The sequence below is a fragment of the Spermophilus citellus genome (genome assembly GCF_964194105.1).
Source record: "Spermophilus citellus genome assembly, chromosome: 6".
In the NCBI taxonomy this organism is placed as follows: Eukaryota; Metazoa; Chordata; class Mammalia; order Rodentia; family Sciuridae; genus Spermophilus; species Spermophilus citellus.
Genome location: NC_138187.1, coordinates 159,710,479 through 159,735,339, shown reverse-complemented (window position 1 = coordinate 159,735,339; position 24,861 = coordinate 159,710,479). Strand labels below are relative to the sequence as shown.

The 24,861-nt window shown below is 33.8% G+C and overlaps 1 protein-coding gene across 3 annotated transcripts in view; it reads left to right on the top strand.

Annotated features, from left to right (window-relative positions):
- Positions 1-24,861, top strand: part of SUCO (SUN domain containing ossification factor) — a 72,234-nt gene that overhangs the window by 4,919 nt on the left and 42,454 nt on the right. For all 3 annotated transcript variants that reach the window (XR_014022553.1, XM_081298484.1, XM_081298483.1), the window contains exons 2-7: positions 15,551-15,659; positions 17,639-17,749; positions 19,920-20,074; positions 21,923-22,060; positions 22,285-22,435; positions 24,570-24,693. Coding sequence is in view for 2 of the 3 variants with exons in the window: in XM_081298484.1 (XP_081154610.1) it covers positions 15,551-15,659; positions 17,639-17,749; positions 19,920-20,074; positions 21,923-22,060; positions 22,285-22,435; positions 24,570-24,693 (788 nt within the window). In the remaining variant the exon portion in view is untranslated. The remainder of the gene's footprint in view (positions 1-15,550; positions 15,660-17,638; positions 17,750-19,919; positions 20,075-21,922; positions 22,061-22,284; positions 22,436-24,569; positions 24,694-24,861) is intronic.

Here is a 24,861-nt window from a genome sequence, read left to right as displayed (position 1 = left end):
AGAGGACGAGAATGAGGGACACACTGATTGTTTAATTGGATTGCTATGGAGGGTAGAATGGATTGGAAGGGACAGATTTTTGAGGGCAGGTAACTCTAACTCTAGGAAGTGGTCATACCAGGAGAGGGTTAACAGATGTTTAGATCGAGGTGTTGACCTTTCTGACCTTAGAAGTATGTTTTTTTCTGACTGCTGACTAAAGAGGTTTATTTCTTAGTTTTGATTATAGTTTGGTACCCCTTTATTCCTCAGATAATTTTGCTGGTTTCTTGTTCTTTTGTTAATATGCATACTTAGCAGAAAAATAAGAAACTAGTAGTTATTGTAAGCTGATTTTTTTCTTGAGGATGAATAGATAATTTTAAAATTCTTATTCTGTCTTTAATCTGGAGAAATATTTTGCTTTTAAAAGAACCTATTTTCTGAATAAAATAATAACTGTTAAAAAGAATAAAATAACCCTTTCAAATCATTTGATGACTTTTTTATGTAATTGGTCTCTTTCTCTTTCTTTTTTTGGAAAACTTAATGTTGAAAGACCTTGGGGAAAGTTTTATCTTTGCTCCAAGATATACATTCCAAAGAAAGCATTTGGTACTTACAAGAGTTGTTGGGTCACCGATAAGGGTGTCAGATCCCTTCAGATAAGTTAGATGAAGCCAGACTGCCTTCATAGGAAACAGTCTCTGAAACACAGAACATCTTCCTGTAAAGCTTTTGCACTCTTATCCAAAAAAAAAAGAATGACAGTTCTTTATAATAACCTTTGAATTATTTTTAAAAGAGCTGGATGCAGTCCATATTGCACCTTTAGATTATTAAACATTTGAAGATATGTTGGAATGAAAGCAGGTATAGGATTGGCAGATAATGAAAAAGAAAAAAGATTCAGTTCTTTACTTACTTTTTTTTTTTTAAATATCTTTAATTGTAGATGGCCACAATACCTTTATTTCATTTATTTTTTTTACGTGGTGCTGGGGATCGAACCCAGTGCCTCATGTGTGCTAGGCAAACACTTTACCACTGAGCCACAACCCCAGCCCTTACTTTTTTTTTTAAAGAGAGAGAATTTTTTAATATTTATTTTTTAGTTTTTGGTAGACACAACATCTTTATTTTATTTTTATGTGGTGCTGAGGATCGAACCCAGCCCCCCACTCATGCCAGGCGAGCGCACTACCGCTTGAGCCACATCCCCACCCCTTAACTTACTTTTGAGAATTGGTTATTTAATCTTTTGGCGGTTCATGATGCATAAATTGTTCTTTCACTTTTCTCAATTTGGGTAGAAAAATTAGTTGATGTGTATAACTAATATTTTTGTACTTATGATGCAAAGAGGAGAAACTTGTCTTCAGGTAGAAACATGTATATCCTAAACTCTTCTTAGTGGTTTATATACAACTGGAAAGAAATAAAATGCTGTGTATTGAAATTTAATTATTTATATCTTTTTTTAGATTGCTCTTTAGTGCCTGTCGTATGTTGCTTGTTTTGTTCTTCAAGATAATATTTTAAAGTAATTTCAGAAAGTAAAATTGCACGTGTCACAAGGGAATTGGAAGTTGTTTTGAGTATTTGCTGTGTAAGAATGTTAATCCCATGGGATATGCTTCATAAAGACATGATTTTTTTTTTTTTTTTTTGAAAGAAGGTTTTGTTTTCTTTTAGGACTTTCCTCCTCTTTCTTTCCTTCCTTCGTTTTTCCTTCCTTCTTCCTTTCCCTTCTCTCTCTTTCCTGGCATCTGACCTCCCACATTTGAGCCAAGTGCTCTATCACTGAACTACATACACCTCCAGTCCCAGGACTTTATTTGCTAATTAAAACAATTTCACATTTTATATAAAACTGATACCTAGCTTTGTTAGAAAATGTTTTAGAGCATTAACATTGCTCATTGGTCCTAAGCTAATTTTGTATTGTTATGTAGTGTTTGAAATATACTGAGAGGAAATATATAAAGTGCTTAGAATGATGCCTTGCTTATAGCAAGTACTGTTATATAAGGTCTTGTTATTCGTTCACTCTGGGTACTTTGGCAGTTTGTTGTAGAAGTAGGATGGCTTAGGCATCAGAATTGAGAAATATGAATCCATAAATTCATATGTTATTAAATGAACCTTTTTATACATCATTCTAAAAGATCTAATTAGGATGTTTGGGAACAATACAAAAAGCTGAATTGTATGATAGGTATTTAAAGAAAGAAAAAATTAGAGCTGGACTTGGTTTTTAAGGAAAATTATGTATGTGATTCATAAACTCTGCTTCTGTGGGAGCAGGTGTTTTGTGAGCTAAAATGAGATGTACTGGTGCTGCTAATATAAATAGCAGGTATTTCTGTGTGTGTGTGCACCTGCCTGCAGTGGGTAGATGGCACTTAATTGTCAATGAGAAAGTAAGTTCTGAATAAGAAATAATGTACTTGATGTGGGTGGGAGTAGTAGTAAGCAGACAGGCCTGAGGAAAAATGTATTTTGGATGTTATGATGGATTCTTAAGGTAATTCATAGAACTGGGTGATCAAGATCCAGCAAGAGAAGTAGTGTTTTAACATCATTGTGCCAGAGGTATTTCAGAGAAGAATTGCAGGAATGATATTTATTTATTTATTTTTTGAAATTACTTTACATTTATTGTTCTTGTATCCTGAAAACATGGTGCAGTATTTTTATTGTAAAAGTTCTATAGATTTCTACACAGAAAGCGATATTTTCTACTAATATAGTTTCACTTCTTAACTTCTCGACTAGATGTCATTTATTAGTTATTGACTTTTTGATTACTTGTTCACTCTCTTATTATAGATATCTTCAGATTTTCAATTCCTTTTTATGTTAATTTAAGTCAGTTTGTTTTTAGGAATTGTTATCTTATTATTTTTTCTTTTTTTAAAATTTATTTCTTATATACATGACAATAGTGGAGTGCATTACATTCATGATTATCCACTCACAGCATAGTTTTTTGTAAGTCTGTATATAAAGTATGTTCATGCCAAATTATTATACATGAGCTCTCATTTTTTGCATATAATTCTTAATACACCTTTATACCACCATTTATCATATCTCTGTATATAAGGCATGTTGATTTAAAAGCAGTAATTGAGATTTGTTGTAACAAGGACTTGGCAGTAGGAGAATGAAGAGGGTGCATCAAACAGATTTTAAGGAAGTAAATAATCTTGGTTTGGTGATAGATTGGCAAGCTGGGAATGTGGTACAATAGATATGGCATTGGGCTAGAATTCAAAAGAACTGGGTTTTAGTTTGCCTCTAACTAGCCCTTGTTCAGCACCTACTGTCATTCAACTCAGTGTCAAGGGATTTTTACTGAAATTCTGTGTGTTGCATCCTATGCAGGATTCTGGTTGGCAATAGAAAAAGTACTTGCTTTCTTGGAGTGTACTATAGTTGAAATACTCAATTCTAGAATCTAAAATTAGGAATTTATGAAATAAGTTTAAGAATAAAAGTCAGTTTCTTACTCGTACAACTAGAAGAATTGATAGTATTCAAAAAAGAATTGGAAGAGTTGGCAAAGGATTTGAGATGGGAAGATCTGATAGTGGGAGGTGAGTGGAATATCCGACTGGAGACATCATAAAGACATTTACAAATGCAGGCCTGTGTGCAGATATGATTTGGGTTGGAGTTGTCTTTATAGAGCATATCATTTTTGAAATAGAATGTTTTACTTCTGAGATAGAACATTGAGCTTCTGCAGATAATTGAAATAAAGTGCCAAGCAAAGTAAAATCCTGAAAGGAAGGAGGAAGTTGAAAAACAAAGATGGACAGAGGTTGAAGGAGGTCATTTGAATGTCATCAGTATAAAAAGGTCTTAGCTAAGGCTGAAGAGCTTGAAAACTGTGTAAAATAATCTTGTGTTCAACAAAGGGAAGTTGTTGATTGAGAGTGGAAATAAAAGGTATTTGGAGAGCTGGTAGGCATGAGTTCTCACACATTTGTATGGAAAGAAAAAGAATACTTGAATTTAAAAATGGTAAGTGGCCTCATACTTGCATATTTCAAACTTCATACTTGTATACAGTGCTACAAGATTTGTCTTATTAACAATCAACTTTGATTATGTCAGTCCCAGATAAGCATTTTTCAAATGCTCCCTTTTGCCTAAAGGATGAAAATTTAAACCCTGATGTTAAAGGCCTGCAGTGTGGTTCATACCTAGTTTTATAGTTGTATGTTCCACTTTTCCTTATGCAGACTTCCTGCTTTAGCCTGGCTAACCTGTTAGCCTGGTACTAATTTATTTGGAGACTGTCTTTGCAGTTTTGAATCAAAAATTAACATAGCGAAAGTGACTTAAGTTAGAATAAATACACCTTACACAATTTATTGAAATACACTATTTCAAGAAAGTTTGGTATGTGATTATTTCTAGTAGCTTTGGGACAAGTTGCATTTACCAGATTTTAATCATAGGGTAAGTTATTAAAAACTGAGCATACTTCAGTATTCAGCAAGTGCTTCTCCCAGTTTGGGTCATTGAAATTATAGGCCAATTTAGTAATCAGTCCTCTAATACAATTTGGTACATAGGGTATTTAAACTGAGAGAATCCAAGACCAAACTGGGCACAGTGGCGCACACCTGCAATCACAGTGGCTCAGGAGACTTGAGACAGGAGGATCACAAGTTCAAAGCCAGCCTCAGCAACTCAGCAAGACCACATCTCTAAATAAAATACAAAAAAGGGCTGGGAACGTGGCTCAGCGGTTGAGCACTCTCGAGTTCAATCCCTGGTACCCCCCCCCCCCCCAAAAAAAAAAAAATCCAAGACCAGTCCCACATCAGAATGAATATTAAGTCAGAACTACTGAAATTCAAAGGTTTCCTTAGAAGCAAATATTAAAGAGGTTTTTTCAGCTTAACTGTATAGTTCCATGTGATTTTACTCTAGATTGCTGAGGCAGTATAATAGAATAAAAACTGAAAGGAGAAGGGGACCCTCAGTCCTCTTTCCTAGTAGCAGGTAGATAAGCAGAAGAGAAATAATTTTAAAAGAGCCCCCAAACTGCCAGGCACGATGGCCCATACCTGTAATCCCAGTGACTTGGGAGTCTGAGGCAAGAGAATCGGAAGGTCAAGGTGGCCTTGGCAACTTAGCAAGAGCCTGTCTCAGATAAAAATTAAAAAGGGACAGAAATATAGCTGAGTAGTAGAGCATCCCTAGGTTTAATCCTCATTGCAACTGTTACTAGATTAAGAATATCTTCTTAAAAAAACAAAACAAAACATTGTAATTGAAAGAAAAAACGTGGTTATTAAGCAAAGGCGCTGGAGGCCCAGTCATCTCTTGGTCTTGCTTTATTACACATGTTTGATCAAAGTGGCTTTCTGTTTTTCACCTATTTCTCATAAGTCTCTTCATATCTCTGTAGAATTACTGTAAGTTTTTTTCAAATTTCTAATCAATAATGTTCAAAAAACTATAATTTCTTTAGCTACACTTCCCTAAATTGAATGGTTGACACTGTTTCTGTATCAGGGCTTAGATCTGAATTTAGACTTAAGAAGCAATACTTCATTGCCCAATTTAGTTCCTTGACCACAAATTCTCTGATTACTGGGCTCTTCTCTAAGCTGTTACAGAAGTTTTTCCAGTCCATAATCAGAGTAAGAGCCATGGATCACTGCTGAGAAGAGGACAGAAAAACCCTGCCTTAAAGGTGCTCAATCTTGTGTGTGAGAGAAAAATAAAGTGTATGTAGTAAGTGCTCAGATAGAGAAAGCCCAAGAGCTATGACACTTTGGAGGTGGGGCCACCAAACCACAGCTTGTTGAAATCAGGAAAGTTTGTCCCTAACCTAGTACTTGCCTTCAAAGAAAAGAATGATAAGAATTTAACCAGGTTTTGAATGGTGGGGAACTGGAGCAGGGGCAGAACGTTCTTGGAAGAAGGAACAGCACGAGCCAAAGATTTGGAAGCAAAGATGTTGTGGTTTGTGTTCAAGATGCAGGTACTGATGGTTCTGCATCATTGATACATACAGTAAGGACACGGAGGGGCAGGAAATACAAAGCTTAACATGGTTGCAGAAGTTTAGAGAGTTTTAAATATCATGGGGAGAGAAGCTTCAATTTTGTCAAGTATAGATGTATAAAAGTGTATAAAAGTTCTTAAGCCAGGGGAATGACAGTCTGATAATTCAGTGTTAGATTTTTGGCAATGGTGTGAAGGATTGATTTGAAGAGATATAAGATAGGAATTAGGGAGATCTATTAGAAGGTTGCTGTAGATAAAAAGTGAGGATTTGAGTTAAGGTGGCCATAATGAAGTTTGAGAAAAGAAATTTGAAGTAAATGAGTTGAAGAAAAAGGAGAAGTCACAGATGTTTTTCAGATTTCTAATTTGAGAACTGAATGGGTAGCAGTACCACATGGTGGGTTCAAGAATATTGGAGGAGGAGAATTGGAAAAAACAAGATTATGTGTTCAACTTTGGATTTGGTTGTCTTTGAGATTTTTGAAATGTCTTGGAACATGAAGAAAGAGAAATCCAACCTTTATATGAGATTTATTCATTCTCAACATGGATATAGGCTTTCAACAAAGGGTTTGAAGAAATGGATCACTCTGGAGAAGATAATAAGGGCTATCTTTAATAGCCATCAGCTAAGAACTGTGAGAGCTGGATCTCTCAAGTCAATTATAAAGGCAAGACTCAGAACAGAACCCAGGAACGTCAGAGTTTAAATAGTGAGTAGAAAGCAGCAGAGTCAGAGAGATGAAAGCAGAGGTATATTATTTGACATGCCAAAGAAGGAGGTGATTTCAAGTGGAAGCAGTAGTCAAAGGCACATTTTGCCCCACCATATACCTTTCTTCGTAATCATGAGGGCAGAAGTGGGATTTCATCAGGTTGAGCACTAAGTAGAAAAAGAAGAAGTTGAGCCTTTTAAGTATATACTGCTCTGAAATTTGGTAAGTGAAAGTAAATAGAAGGGGTCATGGATGAAAACAACTAACATTTGAGTGCATATTCTATGTCAGGCTAAGCAGAGCACATGCATTTATTTTATTTCCTCATAGTAACTCCAGTTTACAGTGTTAGTATTGTGGCATATAGACCTTATAACTTTTCCAAAATCATATAACTAGATCAAGACCATATAAATAATAAGAGGGGGACCTGAAAATAAACCTTGAGTCTTTTGACTCTGAAGTCTATTCCTCTAGCGACTACACTATATAGCCATTGCATTTATCACTTTGACTATCATAATCATAAAGCACTACTTTGATTTTTGTACATCACTGCTCTTCCTTTGTGAGAATAGTTCTTGTAATTTTGTCTTACACTGTAAATGGCCTTCACTAATACCACCAATTCTCTAGTGAATGGATTAGTGTTGTTTTCTTAGCTTTTATCTGTTGAAAAATTATTAAGCATGAAATATAGCAATACAGAAAGATCATAGGCTTTGGAAAGAGAAAAATCTAAGTGTACAGTCAAAAACAGTGATTTGGGGCAAGTTACTTAACTTCTGAGCTTTAGTTTCCTTATTTGTAAAAGTAGACCATGCTACCTTCTGTGTGGATTCCTTCTTTTGCTGTTTTCTGTTAACCACTCTTATCTTCCTATCGTCAGTCTTACTCTTCTACCCTTATCTTTGGTATTTAGTTATAACTTGGTTATATACAGTGAATGTTCTTCCAGTCAGCCTTCTGTGCATTTATTTAGATGTGTGTTTTCTTTGGAAATAGTAATGTTTTGTTTATATGTTTTCAGTTTTACATAAATTTACAGTAGTCCTCCCTTGTCTGTGGTGATAAGTTCTAAGACTCCGGTAGAAGCCTGAAAAACTTCTGATAGTGCTGAACCATATAATTGAGTGACTTTTCCATCTTAACTAAGAACTTATACTACTGTATGGCTGCAATATTTGCAGTTTGAGATGCAACAGCATAATTAGCAAACAATTCTTTTTGCTTCACAGTTTCATAGTTAGAAGATTTTATTCTCACTGTAGATCTTAGCAAGTTAGTTTTTTTCCTTTCCTTTTAAGAACTTTCACTTATTCACTTAAAAGTAGCACTTCACAGCTTCTCTTTGGCATATCCAAAATAGCACTTGGGGGCCATTGTTAAGTAAACCCAAAGTTATTTGAACAGGAGCACTGAGATCCTACTACATTGGATCTGATAACTCTTAGAGCTAGTAGGGCTGGAGGAATATATATTGTGCATACTCTGCACATGGAGTGATTCTTCTCTATTCAGAACAGAGAAGAGACAGTGGTTGATTTCATCATGCTAATTCAGAATGATGAACAACAATTTATGAATTGTTTATTTCTGGAATTTTTCATTTAGTATTTTCAGACCTTGGGTAACAAACCGTGGAAAGCAAATTGTTCTTAAGGAGAGATGACTGCTATAAGCTGTTAATTTCATTCTTTCTCCTTTCTTCCACTTCACACATTTTTTACTTAGTTTCTAAAATAATTGTCAAACTGAATTCTAAACAGTTAATGAGGTGTCGGATGCCTTCAGAAAGGCTTGATAATCATCCATCCATCCATCCATTCATTCATTCATCCATCCATCCATTCATTCAGTAAGTTTTGCTGAGTCTGGTAGGCTACCTCTAAGGAAAGTCTTTTTGCCAATTTTCAGTTGGAAGTACTGTGTTCCAGCTGCCTATCTTTTGCTATCCTGTTATGATACTCTAATTACAATGGTTTTTAAATCTTGATTATCTAGCAAGGTGGATCACATGCCTTTATTGTTGTTGTTTTTTATTTAGGTATTCTTGGACCATTTTTTTCCATATAATATTTATACCAGTAGGATGCTGCATGTATTTTGACAGTGGTATTTGAGATGATGAAGTACTTTGGGGAGAATTGATGTCTTACATTTTTGTTACATCAACCCACCCATGAACATAATATATCTTTCATTTATTTGTCTTCTTTTAATAATCTTATAAGTGTTAAAATTTTTGTTCATGGTTATGTATTTTCTTAGGTTAATTTCTAAATTATTTTATAGCCTTCATTGTTACTTTTTAAAAAAATATTTATTTTTTAGTTGTAGTTGGATACAATACCTTTATTTTGTTTATTATTTTTATGTGGTGCTGAGGATTGAACCCAGGGCCTCGCATGTGCCAGGCAAGTGCTCTACTGCTGAGCCACAATCCCAGCCCCATTGTTGCTAATAGTCTATTTTCTATTTGAAAATTACTGGTGAATATTGACTTTTGTTTCCTGTATCTTTAAATTTAGATAATCTGCATACAGTGTAATGCCCACATGTTCATCAGAAGGTTGATCCATTTTGAAAATGCAGAGGAATGTAACCTACATGCCATCAAGATATAAAACAGTTTTATCACCCAAGTATGTTCTTTTATGTCCCTTTTCTAACAATCTCCTAAAGGCACCCATTGATCTGATTTTTTTTTATTTTTATTTTTTTTTTTATTTTTTTTTTTATTGGTTGTTCACAACATTACAAAGCTCTTGACATATTATATTTCATACATTAGATTGAAGTGGGTTATGAACCCCCAATTTTACCCCAAATGCAGATTGCAGAATCATGTCAGTTACACATCCTCAATTTTACATAATGCCCTAATAGTAATTTTTGTATTCTGCTACCTTTCCTATCCCCTACTATCCCCCCTCCCCTCCCTCCCCTCCCCATTGATCTGATTTTTATCACCATGGATTAGTTTTGCTAGTTTTGGAACTACATCTAAATTAAATATGGTCTTTATTCATGCATCTGACTTCTTCTATTCATTGTAATGTTTCTGAGATTTATTCTCATTTCCTTTGCCATTAGTTAGTTTCTTTTTATTACCAAGCAGTGATAGAGTCTATGAATATACTTCAGTTTGTTTATATACTGCCTTCTCTAGTTTTTGGCTATTAGAATACGAACTGCTGGGAATATTCTTACACAAACATTTTATGGGCAGTTTTCATTTTTCTTGAGAAGTACCTAAAAGTAAATTGGAACTGCTGAGATGGATATCATATGATTTTGGGTGTAATGACCTGAGAAAAACACATTACTTACGGAAGGACTCTGGCCCAGAGTAGATAACTTTATTCTGGTCCTGGTGAAACATCAGACAATCTGCATGTTAGGACCATTACTATTTAATAAGAAAAGGGACTGTATCTTTGAAAAATGTGAGGATCACATAAAATAAGCCATGTACTATTCCAACCTAAAGGATGCTGAAGAGACACACTGGAGGAAAGAGGATTCTAATCCAATTGTGTTGGATTATTTGACAAAATAGTCATAGAAAAGGTATAATAAAATATTGTGTCAATGTAACATTTACTGAAGTTGATAACTAAAATATCATAAGTGGTATGTTTGGTTTGTTAGCTTTTTGTCACTGACCAAAATACCTGACAAGTACAGCTTAAAGGAAGTTTATTTAGGATGCATGATTTTAAAACATGGTTTTAGAAGTTCAGTCCATAGTTGGCTAGTTTCGTTGCTCTGGGTCTGAGATGAGGCAGAAAATCATGGTGGAGGAGCATGAGGAAGGAAAGCTGCTTATTCCTGGTAGCCCAGAAAGCAGGGGAGGGAGGAGAGAAACAGCCAATTCCATGTTTGGGGTACTATCCTAACTACCTGACTTAAATTCCTTAGTGTATTTCTGTTCATGTCAAAGCAAAAGCCAGTTTTGGACAAAGATAATCAACTGATGTAGTAGTCATGTACAAATAGATAGAAATCTTCTAAAAGGGATTTTTAAATGAACCATTTATTCAGTGTTGCAGTTTAGAAGTAAAACTTCATTTTTAAGTATATCAGACAATGGAATATTATTTGGGGCTAAATAGAAGTGAGCTGTCAAGCCATGAAAAGACATGGAAGAAGTGTAAATGTGTGTTACTAAGTGAAAAATAGAATTTGAGAATACTACATGTATTTGATTCTAATCTTTTGACAATCTGGAAAGGCAAAACTATTTAGACAGTAAAAAGATTAATGGTTGTAGCACAGAGGATTTTTAGGGCAATTAAACTATTATGTATAATACTGTGATGGTAAATATATATCATTGTACATTCTTCAAATCCATAGGAATGTACACCACTAAGAGAGAACCCTGTGAACTGTGGATGCTTAGGGATAATGATGTATCCATGTATGTTCATCACTTGTAATGGATATAGTACTCTGGTAGGGAATATTGATCATGGGGAAGGCCACACACATATGTAGGGGCAGAGGGAATCTGGGAACTGTCTTTACCTTGTATACAATTTTGCTGTGAGCCTAAAGCTGCTGCAGAAAATAGTGTATTTTAACTCAAAGCAGTCTACTTAAGTTGATTATTCTCACTGTGTATGTATGTTTGGTTTGTTAGCTTTTTGTCACTGTGTTCTCAGGAAAAAGTATCACCTATTTTCTTCCTTTCTCTTAAAATCCAAAAATGTTTTTCTTTTCAATAAACATTATAATGACTAATGTCTTGTGTTTACAATGTGCTGTCCACAGTTCTAAGCAATTTTAAGCTGCTCATCAAATTCTCAAAACAGTTCCATGAAGTAGCCAATATTATTGTGAAGAAATAGACACACAGAAATATTTGTTTCAGAAATTGGCTAAGATTGTACAGACTGTGTAACTCTAGTCCTTGTTCTTTTAATTCTCTTGCTAGGCCTATTAGTAAATTGTCATGATTGAATATATTTTCTTGTAATGTCAAACACCTCCTTAGGTCTTTGCCTTATCTCTATAATTATGATCCTGGTGGAAAGTGACTTATTTCAACCCAAAAGTGTGAAATTTTGGTATCCTAAATGGTACTCAAATGTGAGTTTTAAAATAAGATCTTTTGTTACAAATATTCTGTAAGTTAACACCTTTCTGTATGAATGGTGAGTTCATGCCTCATTTATGAGGAAGAATTGGTGAAAAGGATAAATATTCTCCTAGCTTGCAGATTCTTTTTCTTTTTTAATTTATGTGCTTGTGGCAGGGGTATGGTGTGGAGGGAGAGTAGTAATGGTAGTGGTGGTGATAGTGATGGGAGAGGAAAAAAGATGGCTGTATTTCCTTTCTGCTGTGTGCTACAGGACAGTTCCTCACAGAAAACTCTTTATTTATTTCATATTTATTAAGCACATTATCTTTGCAAGTTTTGATTTATTTAGGGAGTGATACAGTTATTATGAATTGGTTCTTGAGGAATTTACTTTTTAAGTACAAGAAAAAATATATATGAACAAATCACCTTAAGAATAGTAAGTTATATAGGAGTGGCCACTTACTTTGAGTCAAAGGAAGACGTCAGGGCTCACAGATTGCCATGATCTTGATGTAGTTTCTGGTGCTACTGAGCCCGACCAAGGTGTTATTTTTTAAAAAAGATTCTTCCAGAGAAACTTGTACACATTGTAGCATTTCACTATATTAATATGTAGCTTACTCTTTCCCTTTGTTATTTTTAGTTTTAATGTATTCATCGTTTAAAAAGTCATGGTTCTACTTATTCCATCTACCTAACTTTTTACCTATTGAGCAATCTATCCCAAACCTATTTCCCTCCTGCCTCTGGTAACACCAGTTTTACTCTATAATTCTATAAAAACATTATTTAGCATCCACATGTGAGTAAGAATATATGCCATCTGTCTTTCTGTCCCTGGCTTATTTCTCTTGACGTGATGTCCTCCAGTTCCATCCATGTGCCACAAATGACAGGATTTCATCCTTTTATGGCTGAATATTATTCCACCATGTGTATGATTGTTCTTCTCTTTTTACTTTCCTCTTGCCACTGGAATTTGCAGGCACATGGTTAGTCAGTCAAGTCAGTTTTTACTATTCGTTTTCTTCAGTCTATAGTTTGGAGTCTCTTGCCAGTTGATCCCAAACAGACATGACAAAAAGAGCACAGGCGTTGAGGCCTCTTTACTGGATTGTGAGCTTCTTTGGTGAAAACTTTGAAGTACAACTCCAGCGCTCCCCTTTGATTTGTAGATTGGAGTTTTATGAAGCTTGGAAGGATATGGTAGATTATTGGAGCAGGAGAGAGGGTGAAACTTTGTTTCAGATGACAACCTGTCCTGATCATACCACAGAACCAGTGTACACATCTGGGTCTCCTTCCTCCAGTCCACAAGGGATGTCCTTTATACCATTTTGGGGCCAACCAGCTCGAGGCTTAAAAAGCAGACAGTGAACCCTCATCATTAGATAAGTTCATTTGGGATAATTATGGAGTTTAAAACATTGCATTTGATTTATTTTTGGATTTACACTTAAAGTTTTTTTTTCATATTTTTAAGGCGTCATTACTGTTTTCCTGTTAAAGGGTGTGTGTGTGTGTGTGTGTGTGTGTGTGTGTGTGTGTCTGCCTGCCTGTCCTGTTAGGAAGCATTATAAAATTGTTAATTTTATAGCCAAAGTTCAAATGTCCTGACTTGTGTTCCTTTCATTAAAAATCAGTATTAAAATGATCCACAAATTAAAAAAAAAAAAAGTTAACAGTTCTAAAAGTAAAAGGTCTGGTTCTAAGCCCCCTACCTTTTCCCTATACAACCATGAAGCTGTTCCCCTTTTCCTCATTTTGTCTTTTCAACGAAACTGCTTTCATTTCCTAGCTGATTTTTTTGGTATTTACCGAAGTACTACAGGTGATTCTATTAACTATATGCTGCTATAGAGTTCTATCCTAATTTGATTTAGATAAGTACTTGCTGTTTACAGTTGAACCAGGTAGTAGAACTCTACTATAATCATTTTTCCTTTTCTACACTTTTTTTTTACTTTTCCTAGAACTAATATTTGACTTGTTTTATTGTTTGTTTTCTATTTAATTAAAACATATAATAAAGAATATTATCCAATGTATATTCTAGACTTTGAAAGATCTCTCAGTAGTGCTGTCATTTACATCTTTTTAAAGCAGCAAGGCTTCTGGTAGCTCCCATCTAGACTGGTTGCCCTGCATTCCTTGTTTACAGCTGTCACTCTGGGATTTCTCTTTCTAGAGCCCCCTGGGCTTTCCCTTTCTTTCTCTCTCATATCAGTACCATATTGCTGTTATTATTGTTTCATGTAGGTCTAGTTCCCTCATATCAGAATCTTTTTGACAGTTTCTGGCTTGCTTTTTACATAAAAAGTTGCCCTTTTTATATCTTCAGTATATGGTTTTCCAAATGTTCCTTATATAGTACCATTTTGAATTGTGTGAAATTGACATTCTTTTCAAGTAAAACAACTATCAAATACCAGCAATTTCAAACAGTTCTTTGAAGTAGAAGATTTCTTGCTATTTGTTTCTTGGTATTATATTTTTCTATTGTAAATGGAGACTCTTCTAATATCACATTTATAATTGTTGGTGATGTTTCTACTGAGAATCTGTTAATGTATTAATTCTATATCTAGGACTTAAATTTTACATTTAGAACTTCCTTATGTAGGCAATTCTTTGGAATTTTCCACTTCTATTAACTCGTTATCTGCAATTAATGCAGGTAAACTCATTATTTGTAACTCAATAATTTTACTTTGTAACTTTTCCATTTGACATCTTCTTTATCCTTATACTATGTAATATTATATGAATATTTTTATCTTGTTTCAGACCTATATAGGTGTGTTTTTAGGTTTCTTCACTAAATATTATATTGACTTTTAGGATTGTGTATTATGTATGTTTCCCATACTAAATATACACATACTTTATTATTGATTTAAAGACGCTTGATGGATATATAATCAGGTGTCTTTTAGTGGACTAATCATAAGACATTTTTCTTGATGTGCATAGCAAACTAAAGAAATAGATTTTATTATATCAAACCAGTTTTGAATATCAGAGGTAAACTACTTAATCCAGCAGTGATATATTTCTCCTTGGTATATTCCCAGAGACTTTTTAATTGTTTTCTTTAGAAGTTTTGCATTTTATTTCATAGGTAATGTTAACTTGCGCTATTTGTTAAATTTTTATACACTGTTCTCTATGTAAGAATAATTTGTAAGCTTTGCTTCTATGCTTTGAAACATGTTAGATAACTTTTGGAGTTATTTGTTCTTAAATATCTGGCAAAATTTAGAATATTATTGGCATCTTGAACTTTCTGAGTAGGTTAACTCTTTGACTTTCCTTGATAGGATGATAATTACCACATACTGTTTCTGTGAAGTCTTTTTTTTAATATTTATTTTTTAGTTGTAGTTGGCACAATACCTTTATTTTATTCATTTATTTTTATGTGGTGCTGAGGATCAAACCCAGGGCTTCGCATGTGCTAGGTGAGCGCTCTACTGAGCTACAACCCCAGCTCGGAGTCTTTTCTTTTGTACCTTTGTAGGATTCAATGGCATCTTACAAAGAAACCAATATGATCTCATGTTTATACTTTTCTTAGGGCATTCTTTATCTTTAAATTGTTAAGTTTTTAAGGGTGTTGGAATGGGAGCCTGTTTATTACCTCAAATTTAGCCCATATAGGGACTCTGTTGACTTAATTTCTCTCTCTCTCTCTCTCTCTCTCTCTCTCTCTGTTGTTGTTTTCCAGGCTTCCCAGCTGGCGTGTATGTTGTAAAGAGAGTTCTTCAGCTTCATCATATTACTCTCAAGATGACAACTGTGCACTAGAAAATGAAGACATACAATTTCAGAAAAAGGTACTTTAAGTAAAAGTTGACATTATAATTTGTGTACTCAGCTTTCTAAGACTGTCTCCAAACATTTAGAATAAAAGTCACTTCAAGAATACTTTGCCACAATTTTTGGTGGAAATTTATATTTTTTTCTTGCTTTAATATAGGGAAGTTGCTCAGGTTTTTGGATTAAGGTAGCTCAGAGATTTAGATACTTGTTGCTTGTATTTGGAATTTCATGATCATTCTTGGTCCTATAGTAAGGAGAAAAAAGAGTGTATGTTCAGAGAACTAAAAACTAGTGCTATCTTTTTTTTTTTTAAGTTTTTTTTTAGTTGTAGGTGGACAAAATATCTTTGTTTATTAGTTTATTTTTATGTGGTGCTGAGGGTTGAACCTAGTGCTTCCCACTTGTGAGGCAAGTGCTCTACCACTGAGCTACAGCCCCAGCCCTAGTGCTCTCTTTTTATTGCCCAAATACTTAAAGGGTTTCTAAAGGTACCCCAATCTTATAAATGAAAAACTGTCAGAAATGAGTATAACAAGGATAATTTGTAGTTGGCAAGTGTAGTTTCTTTTCTGTAGCTACGTACAGTGAATAGATAGAATCCAAAGAAACCAATATGATCTCATGTTTCACCATTTTATATGATAAAAGATGAATATTGACTATTTGCTTTTGCCTCCAACTTCAGTGTATTTTAAATTTATATTGTCTACAGAATATTCGTGTTTATATATCATTCTTCTCCCCAAAGGAACTACAGTTTACTGTTTCTCATGAACATGTTCAGATTTTTTTTCTGTTTGTATATTTATATATGCATACAACTAATATTTTATTTCCATTAAGTGTCACATAAATATTCTGCAAATTGACTAGCATCCTCCTTCACATGTCACCTTTTCATGTTGACTTGTTCTTCTAAATGACTGCATTTTCATTCCATCACCCAGATAAACCATACTCTATTAATCATTTCCTTACTAATGGGCTTTTGCATTGTTTCTCAGCTGTATGTGTGCACGCAATATGCACAGTGCTTGTGTGTGTCAACACACAGATTTACAATTACGTTTACATGCCTAGAGTTTTTTTGTTTTTTTTTTTTTTTTGGCTTGATAGTTGAAACAGATTAAGTTTTTAAGTTATGTGAAATATATTTCTGGATGGAATATTTAAAATTTTGAAGACTTGCTAAATACTTCTCAAAAGAAACTATAATTTTATCCTTTTCCCCACAGTCTTATAAGACTTAAGTCTAATCTCTGATGGGATATTTGGAGACAAAATATAAAAATGAATTTAATCAAAGCACTGAGCTGGGCATGGTGTTGCATGCCTATAATCCCAGTGGCCGAGGAAGCTGAGGCAGGAGGATCGTGAGTTCAAAGCCAGCCTCAGAAAAGCAAGGTGCTAAGGAGTTCAGTGAGAACCCTGTCTCTAAATAAAATACATAATTGGGCTTAAGATGTGGCTCAATGGCGAGTGCCCCTGAATTTAATCTCTGGTACCAAAGGAAAGAAAAAAAAAAAAGTATATCTATATACACTGAAAAGGTACTGAGGAGGGAAACTACTCTTTCAGCAAACATTTAGATATTTGTGCCAGATTGACTCAGGTATTTATACTCTAGAAGGTATATTTAAAGACACAAAGGTATTAGAAGTTCTAACTTGAATGTGAGTAAAAAGACAAAAAAACTATGGGTGCCTTCATTTGTCGGATATTTATCACAGTTTTCTGTGTTTTACCACTGGGTGGTAGGTGTAAAGTGCTTATTAAGCAATCAAATGAGGTTTTTTGTGTATTGTACATTTTAAGTGTATTGATGAGAAAGGAGATATAGGAAAGTACACAGTAAGTATGCAAACAAATAAAAGTAAGTAGAGTTAAATGTATAAAGGTCAGTTTTTTGGTTTTAGCATATAGAAAGCAGTGGTCTTTATTAAGTGTTATATGAAGCAATTTTGTCAGTCTTTTTTTCTTTGTTGTACTATAGGATGAAAGAGAGGGACCTACTAATGCAGAATTATTGGGAAAATTGGGTTCAAATTTGCCCATTCCTCCAGAAGAAAATAAATTAAAAGATGACTATATTGTGGATGTACAAGTAAGCTATGTTGCTTTGATTTTTAATAATTTGCCTTTTCAACTACTTCAGAAGATAGCATACCTCTGTTCACCATATTTGTATTGTTATTTTTTTAATTTTGAAGTACCATGTAATGGAACTTAATGTTAGTTATCTGCTAATAGTACTACTTTTGATAAAATAAAGTTTACAGATTTAATAAATATGACTAGTCTCTTTGAAGTAAAAGTTTGAATGCAATTCCTTATTTCTTCTTAGGTTCTATATTGGTTCATTATAATGTCTACAATGTCTCTTCAGATTTTCATATATAAGATTTTTTTTCTAAACTGCTTTATTTATAACAAAAGAAAGTAATTGTGTGTAGAACAGAGTATTTTGACACCCATATTTCCATTTATGTGGAATATGAACTAGCATAATATTCTAGAATGTATTTTTCTTTTTATCTCATTGGGTATTTCATTCCATCAAACTTTATGAAAGATTAAAAAACTGGAATGAACACACTGTAGGCCTATCAGAATTTTGAGGCAACTGGAAATCATTTAATATCAGTAATGGTTGTAGGAACAGAGGCAGAGAGACGAAGGAAAAACTGTCTCTTAATTTAAAAAAATACATTTTCAGCTTAGAATTAGGAAAAATTCCTTTTTGTTAATATAGCCAGTACTCTTTAAATTTACTGGGTTATATAAAGGAGATAAAGTGAGTTTCACTTTATTTGATTTTGGAAGACATTTGCCAAAGTTTTGTGAAAAGGAGTAAGAAAGTGTTACCTGTAACCCTTCCAATTATATGACTGGCTTCAACAGTCTTGCCATTATTTGTTTTCTGGTGTGCTCTTGCTCAGATACTTACCAATGTTTACATCTTCTGTACCTGTGCTATAATATAGTAGAATAGTTGTTACCCACATGTGGCTGTTGAGTGCTTGGAATATGGTTAGTTCATACTGATTTACTGAAGCATAAAATACACATTGAATTTAGGTTTAAAAAAAAAACATGAACTAGCTCATTTTTTAAAAATATTGATGCACTTTGATATGATAATGCAATGTTTGATATTAATGTAATAGTTCTTTTCTCAACAATAATTATGCAAATCACTTATATTCCTTTGTGAATTTTTCCTTGTAATTATTCAAATGATTATAGTTTATATTCTCCTGATTCTGTGCCTTGTGTTTTGTTTTTGCTCCTGTACTGACCTTCCTTTTCTTTAAGACCTATCTCTTTCAATCCTTAGTAGTTCATAGTTTCTTTTCCTTGAATTGAGTATGAATTTCTCATTTGTTGATCACTTATTGAGCATTTGAATGCAAACTGTATGCTAGATACTTTAATTCTAGATACTAGAATTGTCAGTAATCAAGTGAGTATAGTCCTTACCACAGGCACAGTATAGTTCAGGAAGGGGGAAAATAAATAATGGCATTTGAGATCTTTTAGATACTGTGATAAAGACTCTACAGAAAACAAGGTGGCATGGAGCAAGCTAATTCTTTTTAGGATTGGTGGTAGGGCAAGGGGTGCTATTGAAGTTTTCAAATATGATCAGGTATATTTCAGATTATGTTTTTGAGAGGTGTGTGACCTAGGGCATTTAGGACTATGAAGGAACAGTAAGAATCATGTGTAGCTTTGTACAGCCATATTGTTGTTGTATTGACAGACACTAGCTCCTAAACTGCTTGGGGACAAGTACTTTTTGTTTTACTGTTTTGTATATTTAAATATATTTCTTAGTTGTTGCTAGCATTCATTAATTGTAGTAAGAGGAAATATTTGCAGGTCCTAATAAACTTTGGTGGTTTTTTTGTGTGTGAGTGTGTGTGTGTGGTGCTGGGATTGAACCCAGGGCCTTGTGCATGCAAGGCAAGCACTCTACCAACTGAGCTATATCCCCAGCCTGTTATAGGCCCTAATACAAAATCGGAAGTAGGAAGGGAGAAAGAGATAAGCGCTTTATGCAAATTTATGAAAAATGTGTGTTGTTGTGCCTGTATTTTAATATAAAATATATTCCTTAGGGTTGTAATGTTGGAAGACAGGATTTTTATACAAGTGTTTTAGTGGACATTCTTTTATGGTTGTTTTTTAGCTTTATGTTTTTGTAAACTCTTGCTCAGCAAAGGAGATAATTTGTTAATCTCAACATTTAATGTAACTGGCTTTTTAAACAGCATACAGAGTCAGGAAAGTTAAATCCACCTGTGGTTGAGACACTCCCTGCAGTTGATTTGCATGAAGATACTTCCAGTGCAGTTGGGAACAGTGAAGATGCTGAAAATATTTCCAGCTCATCTACCTCAGAAATCACTCCAGTCTCAAAGCTTGAGTAAGTCATTATAAAGAAGAAGAAAAAAAAATCTCCTTAGTTAATTTGGAAAAATCATTTAATAGGATATGGCAACTTGATACTCCAGTTTGAAATTTCAACTGTTTAGCAGAACTAATTTTTGATACCTGCATTTTGTGTTTGTTTTGAATGTAATTATCTTATAGTGAATTTGTTTATTTGGCTGCTTAATACAGTGAAGTGGATTAGATCCCAGCCATGAAGCTCTGCCTAGTGTAGGCCAAGTGAGGTTCTACTTAGGAAACATAGTGTTTATTTGAATAAAATTCCCTATAATTATCCAAAACTCGTATCAGTTATTAGTTTCTATTTAAGAGTCCCTGACATTCCATTTATAGTTTTGTTGGTGTGTGAAGAGCTACCTTTTTGAAATTTAATATTAAATACTCAGAATATTTAAGAATAAGTGATCTTTAATTTAGAACATCAGTTATGTATTCCTTCTGACTCTTTCCAGCAGTATTCCAAAAAACAAAACAATTCTCTTTATACCACATTAAACATTTTCTTTGTTAAATCGGTTGATATTGAGGAATGTCTGATACATAGTAAGAATACATATTTCAGCTAATATCATCATCATCATCATCATCATCATCATCATCATCATCGTCATCATCAGTAGCCTCACTAGTAGTTTTCACTGCAGCCACTTTTTAAATACCTGTCTTCTGGCTTGGCATGGTGATGCACACCTGTAATCCCAGCAGCTGAGGCAAGAGGATTGCAAGTTCAAAGCCAGTAACTTAGCAAGGCCCTAAGCAACTTAGCAAGGCCCTAAGCAACTTAGCAAGGCCCTAAGCAGCTCAGCAAGACTGTGTCACTAAATAAACTACAAAAATGGCTGGAGATGTGGCTCAGTGGTTGAGTGCCCCTGGGTTTAATCCCTGGTATTTAAAAAAAACACAAAAAAATCTGTCTTCCTCAGGAATGCAAGGGACAGGCCCAGGGAGTTGTACACAGAGATGTTACAATTATTGTTTAGGGATTTTCCCCAGTAAGGCACAAGGGAACAGAAAACGTATTGAGAAATAATGACATTATTTACATAAATTATAAAATAAAGAAATTTAAATTCTTATTTCAGAAACAACTTTAGGCTAGATATTGTATTCCTGAACAGTACATCCTATTTTTCCAATATATTAGCTATGACTTCAGTGAAATAGGTGAGGCAAGGAAAATATTAGGGTGTATATTTTTAAAGGGAAATTCTAAAAATGCCTCAGAACTTCAGTGATATATCTTGAGATAACAGATGATTTTGATGGTATAGATAACAACTAATGTTAGTAGTATTAATATACTAACAGGAAATGTTAGTAGAATTAGTATATATAACAGGCAAATTTAACTTTAAAGAGGATACATTTAGAATAAATAATTAAAAAAAATTTTTTTGAGGTGGGTACTGGGGATTAAATTCAGGGACACTTGGCCACTGAGCCACATCCCCAGCCCTATTTTGTACATTTAGAGACAGGGTCTCACTGAGTTCCTTACCACCTCACTTTTGCTGAGACTGGCTTTGAACTCTCAGGATCTTCCTGACTCAGCCTCCCGAGCTGCTGGGATTATAGGCATGTGCCACTGCGCCCAGCTTAAAAATCTTATTTTTTATAACACCAAATACTAACCTATAATGTTTTGCTAGGAACATTTATTAGTAGTTGACATTACATGACTTAAGTGAATTCTTGAAAACACATTCTGGAGAATTGTAAAGTTATTTTTTCATTATGTTTTGGAGTTCACTGATAGGTTTTTTTTCCTATTAATTTAGCTTCATTAGGTGAAGCTAAAAATTGTCTTTGTTGTTTCTTATAGTGAAATAGATAAAGCTGGTACTATCCCGATGGCCAAGGCAGGTGAAACTGAGCAATCTGAAACTGACTGTGAAGTTGGTGAGGCTCTGGATGCAGATGCAACAGTGGAACAGCCTTCCTTTGTCAGTCCACCTGAAAGGTAGGTGGGAACAGATGTTTGTCCTTGGAGTGACCATAATGATGACAGTGCTGTGTCTGAATGGACTTTGGTGCATATTTAATTTGACTTTATGATTGAGAGAGAGGTGATCTTTGTTCTTTTCTTGGTTTGAATGCAATAATTATGGCATTTAGATTGTTTAAAACTTTGTTATCCAGCTATAATTAGTTTTATTTATTTATTTATTTTTTGGTTTCAAATAGCCTTGTTGGCCAACATATAGAAAATGTGTCATCTTCACATGGCAAAGGAAAGATAACAAAATCAGAATTTGAATCAAAAGTTTCACCAAATGAACAAGGTAGCAACGATCCAAAATCTCCATTGAGTGCTTCAGATCATTTAAAAAATGAGGTTGGTATACAACTTTCACTATCTCTTACTTTATTATAAAGTGCATTCTTGTTATTAGCTACTTTTATAATAATTTGCTAACCATATTTGTCTCAAAATTAGGGCGATAAAGTAGTTAATTACAGTTGTGGAACTGACATGAACTGTGCTTCCTGAGAGCAAGTGGTTATTTCATGGTATTACTTCCAATATAATTGTGTTTTGTTTTGTTTTGCATTCTGGGGATTGAACTCAGGGGCATGCTACCATTGAGCCATGTCCCTGGCCCTTTTTTTTTTTTTTTTTTTTTTTTTAGCTAAGTTGCTCATGCTAGCCTCAAACTTGAAATCATCAACTCCCAGCTTCCTGAGTAGCTCCGATTATAGGCTTGTGCCACCATGCCTGGTTCCAGTACAGTATTTGTATGTACATTGTTCTATGTGTGGACTCTTTGGTTATATATAATTTAATGAGTTTTCTGCCACCATCAACTATTTGTTGCCACATACGGAAAGACTTTATTTAAGAAGTTTCTCAACTATGTAGAAGTTATGACTATTAAATTTAAGAATCTTCAGCCAGGTGTGCTGGTATACGCCTGTAATCCCAACAACTCGGGAGGCTGAGGCAAGAGGACTGTAAGATTGAGACTAGCAAGATCGAGACCAGCCTCAGCAATTTAGAAACTTGCCCTAAGCCCAATTTAGTAAGATCCTGTCTCAAAAATAAAAAGGGATTGGGGATGATAAACAAGTGCAGTTAAAGAACAATTCAAACTGTAGCACACCCCATCTGCATTCATTCCCTTTTAATTTCAGATGTTCTTTTTTCTCTTTATCTTTTCATAAATTTTCGGTGAATTTGCTTTTACACCTAACTACAGGCTGAAGAGTTTCAGTTTTAGGACCACTGATAACCACATTAAGCATAGTCTTAGGAATATAAAAACAATTTAATAACAAACAGCTATATACACATTATTCAGTTTAAAAAAAAAAGTCACAGATTGTATACCCTTCCCTCCTCATCAGATAGAACCATTATCTTCAATTTGTTGGATTTTTGAAATTTTATTTTAGAGCTTTCTAGTTAGCCATAAACAGTACATACTATTAATTTGGCATATTTTGAAATATGAATTCTTGCCTTAAGTAGCATTTCATTCAACATTATTCTTGAGATTCATTGCTTTCAGTACTTTTTTATAGCTATTCTACTACTATAATTTGTCCATTCTTCATTTAATGTATATTTGAATTGTTTCTAATCACTTCAGCATTCTGATAGATTTCCCATGATTCGACAGACAAGCCATGACTTCCCACACAATAACTCACTTTTTTCTCCATCAGATTGGTATAATTTCTGTATCTCTGGTTTTCATTTGCATTCAGTTATTATTACTCTGATTGTGTTTTTCTTGCTGAATTTATTGCTTTTATTGTGTTCCCTCGTATTGATTTGTAAGCATTCTTAGGAGTTGGCAGTAATCCTTTGTTGGCTAAATGTGTTGCACATACTTCTCTCAGTCTTTGGCTTATTATTATCATGTAATTTATGGTCTTAAGATGTTTTAAATTCTTAAATTTTTAATCTAGTCAAATGTGTCAGCTTTTTAAAAATGCATTCTGTATTTGTTAATCTTTTTACCACCCTGAGTCTTAAAGATATTTTTTCTACTTTTAAATTGTGAAATAGTTTTTTAAATATTTTTAAATCTAAGTTTAAATTTTTGAATAGAAAGTTCTTATTATGAATTTTGTAGAAACTATATATAATCCATCTAAAATTAGTTTCCTTTAATAAATGTTTTTTAATTTAGATTTTAACATATATGCACTATAGGTATAAATTTATTAATTTCTACACTTTGTGTATGAGTAATGTTTGCTCAGGATATATTACAGTTTTTATAAAACAACCTATGCTTATATCACTAACATGTGAAGGAAAATATCTTGTGGTGTTGTGGTACATAGATAGAAATTATTACAGTTCTTTTAAGAGAAATTCAGTTTTTAAATAAATTGAAACTTTTCTATTAATGTTATTCGTTACAAAGTTAGACTTTTGACAGAAACATTTGTTTTTACTTTTATTATGTATTAATCTAGTCTTTGAAGGCTGAAGTCTGTTTATTTTTTGTATTTCTTAGAGTGCTGATATTACAAAACCAGGAGAAACTGACCCTACATCTGTAGCAAATCCCAAAGATCCAGAAGATATACCAACATTTGATGAATGGAAGAAGAAAGTTATGGAAGTAGAAAAAGAAAAAAGTAAGGAAGCACTGATATTCTTTTATTAATTTTTTAAAATTTAATTGAGTGGTTTACATAGCTTTTTTTTAATTGGCAAAACAAAACTTATTTTAGAAAACATTTTAAAAGAGAAATTTACAAAATTGCTGCTACCATGCCATTTACAATTATAAACAGTTTTAATGT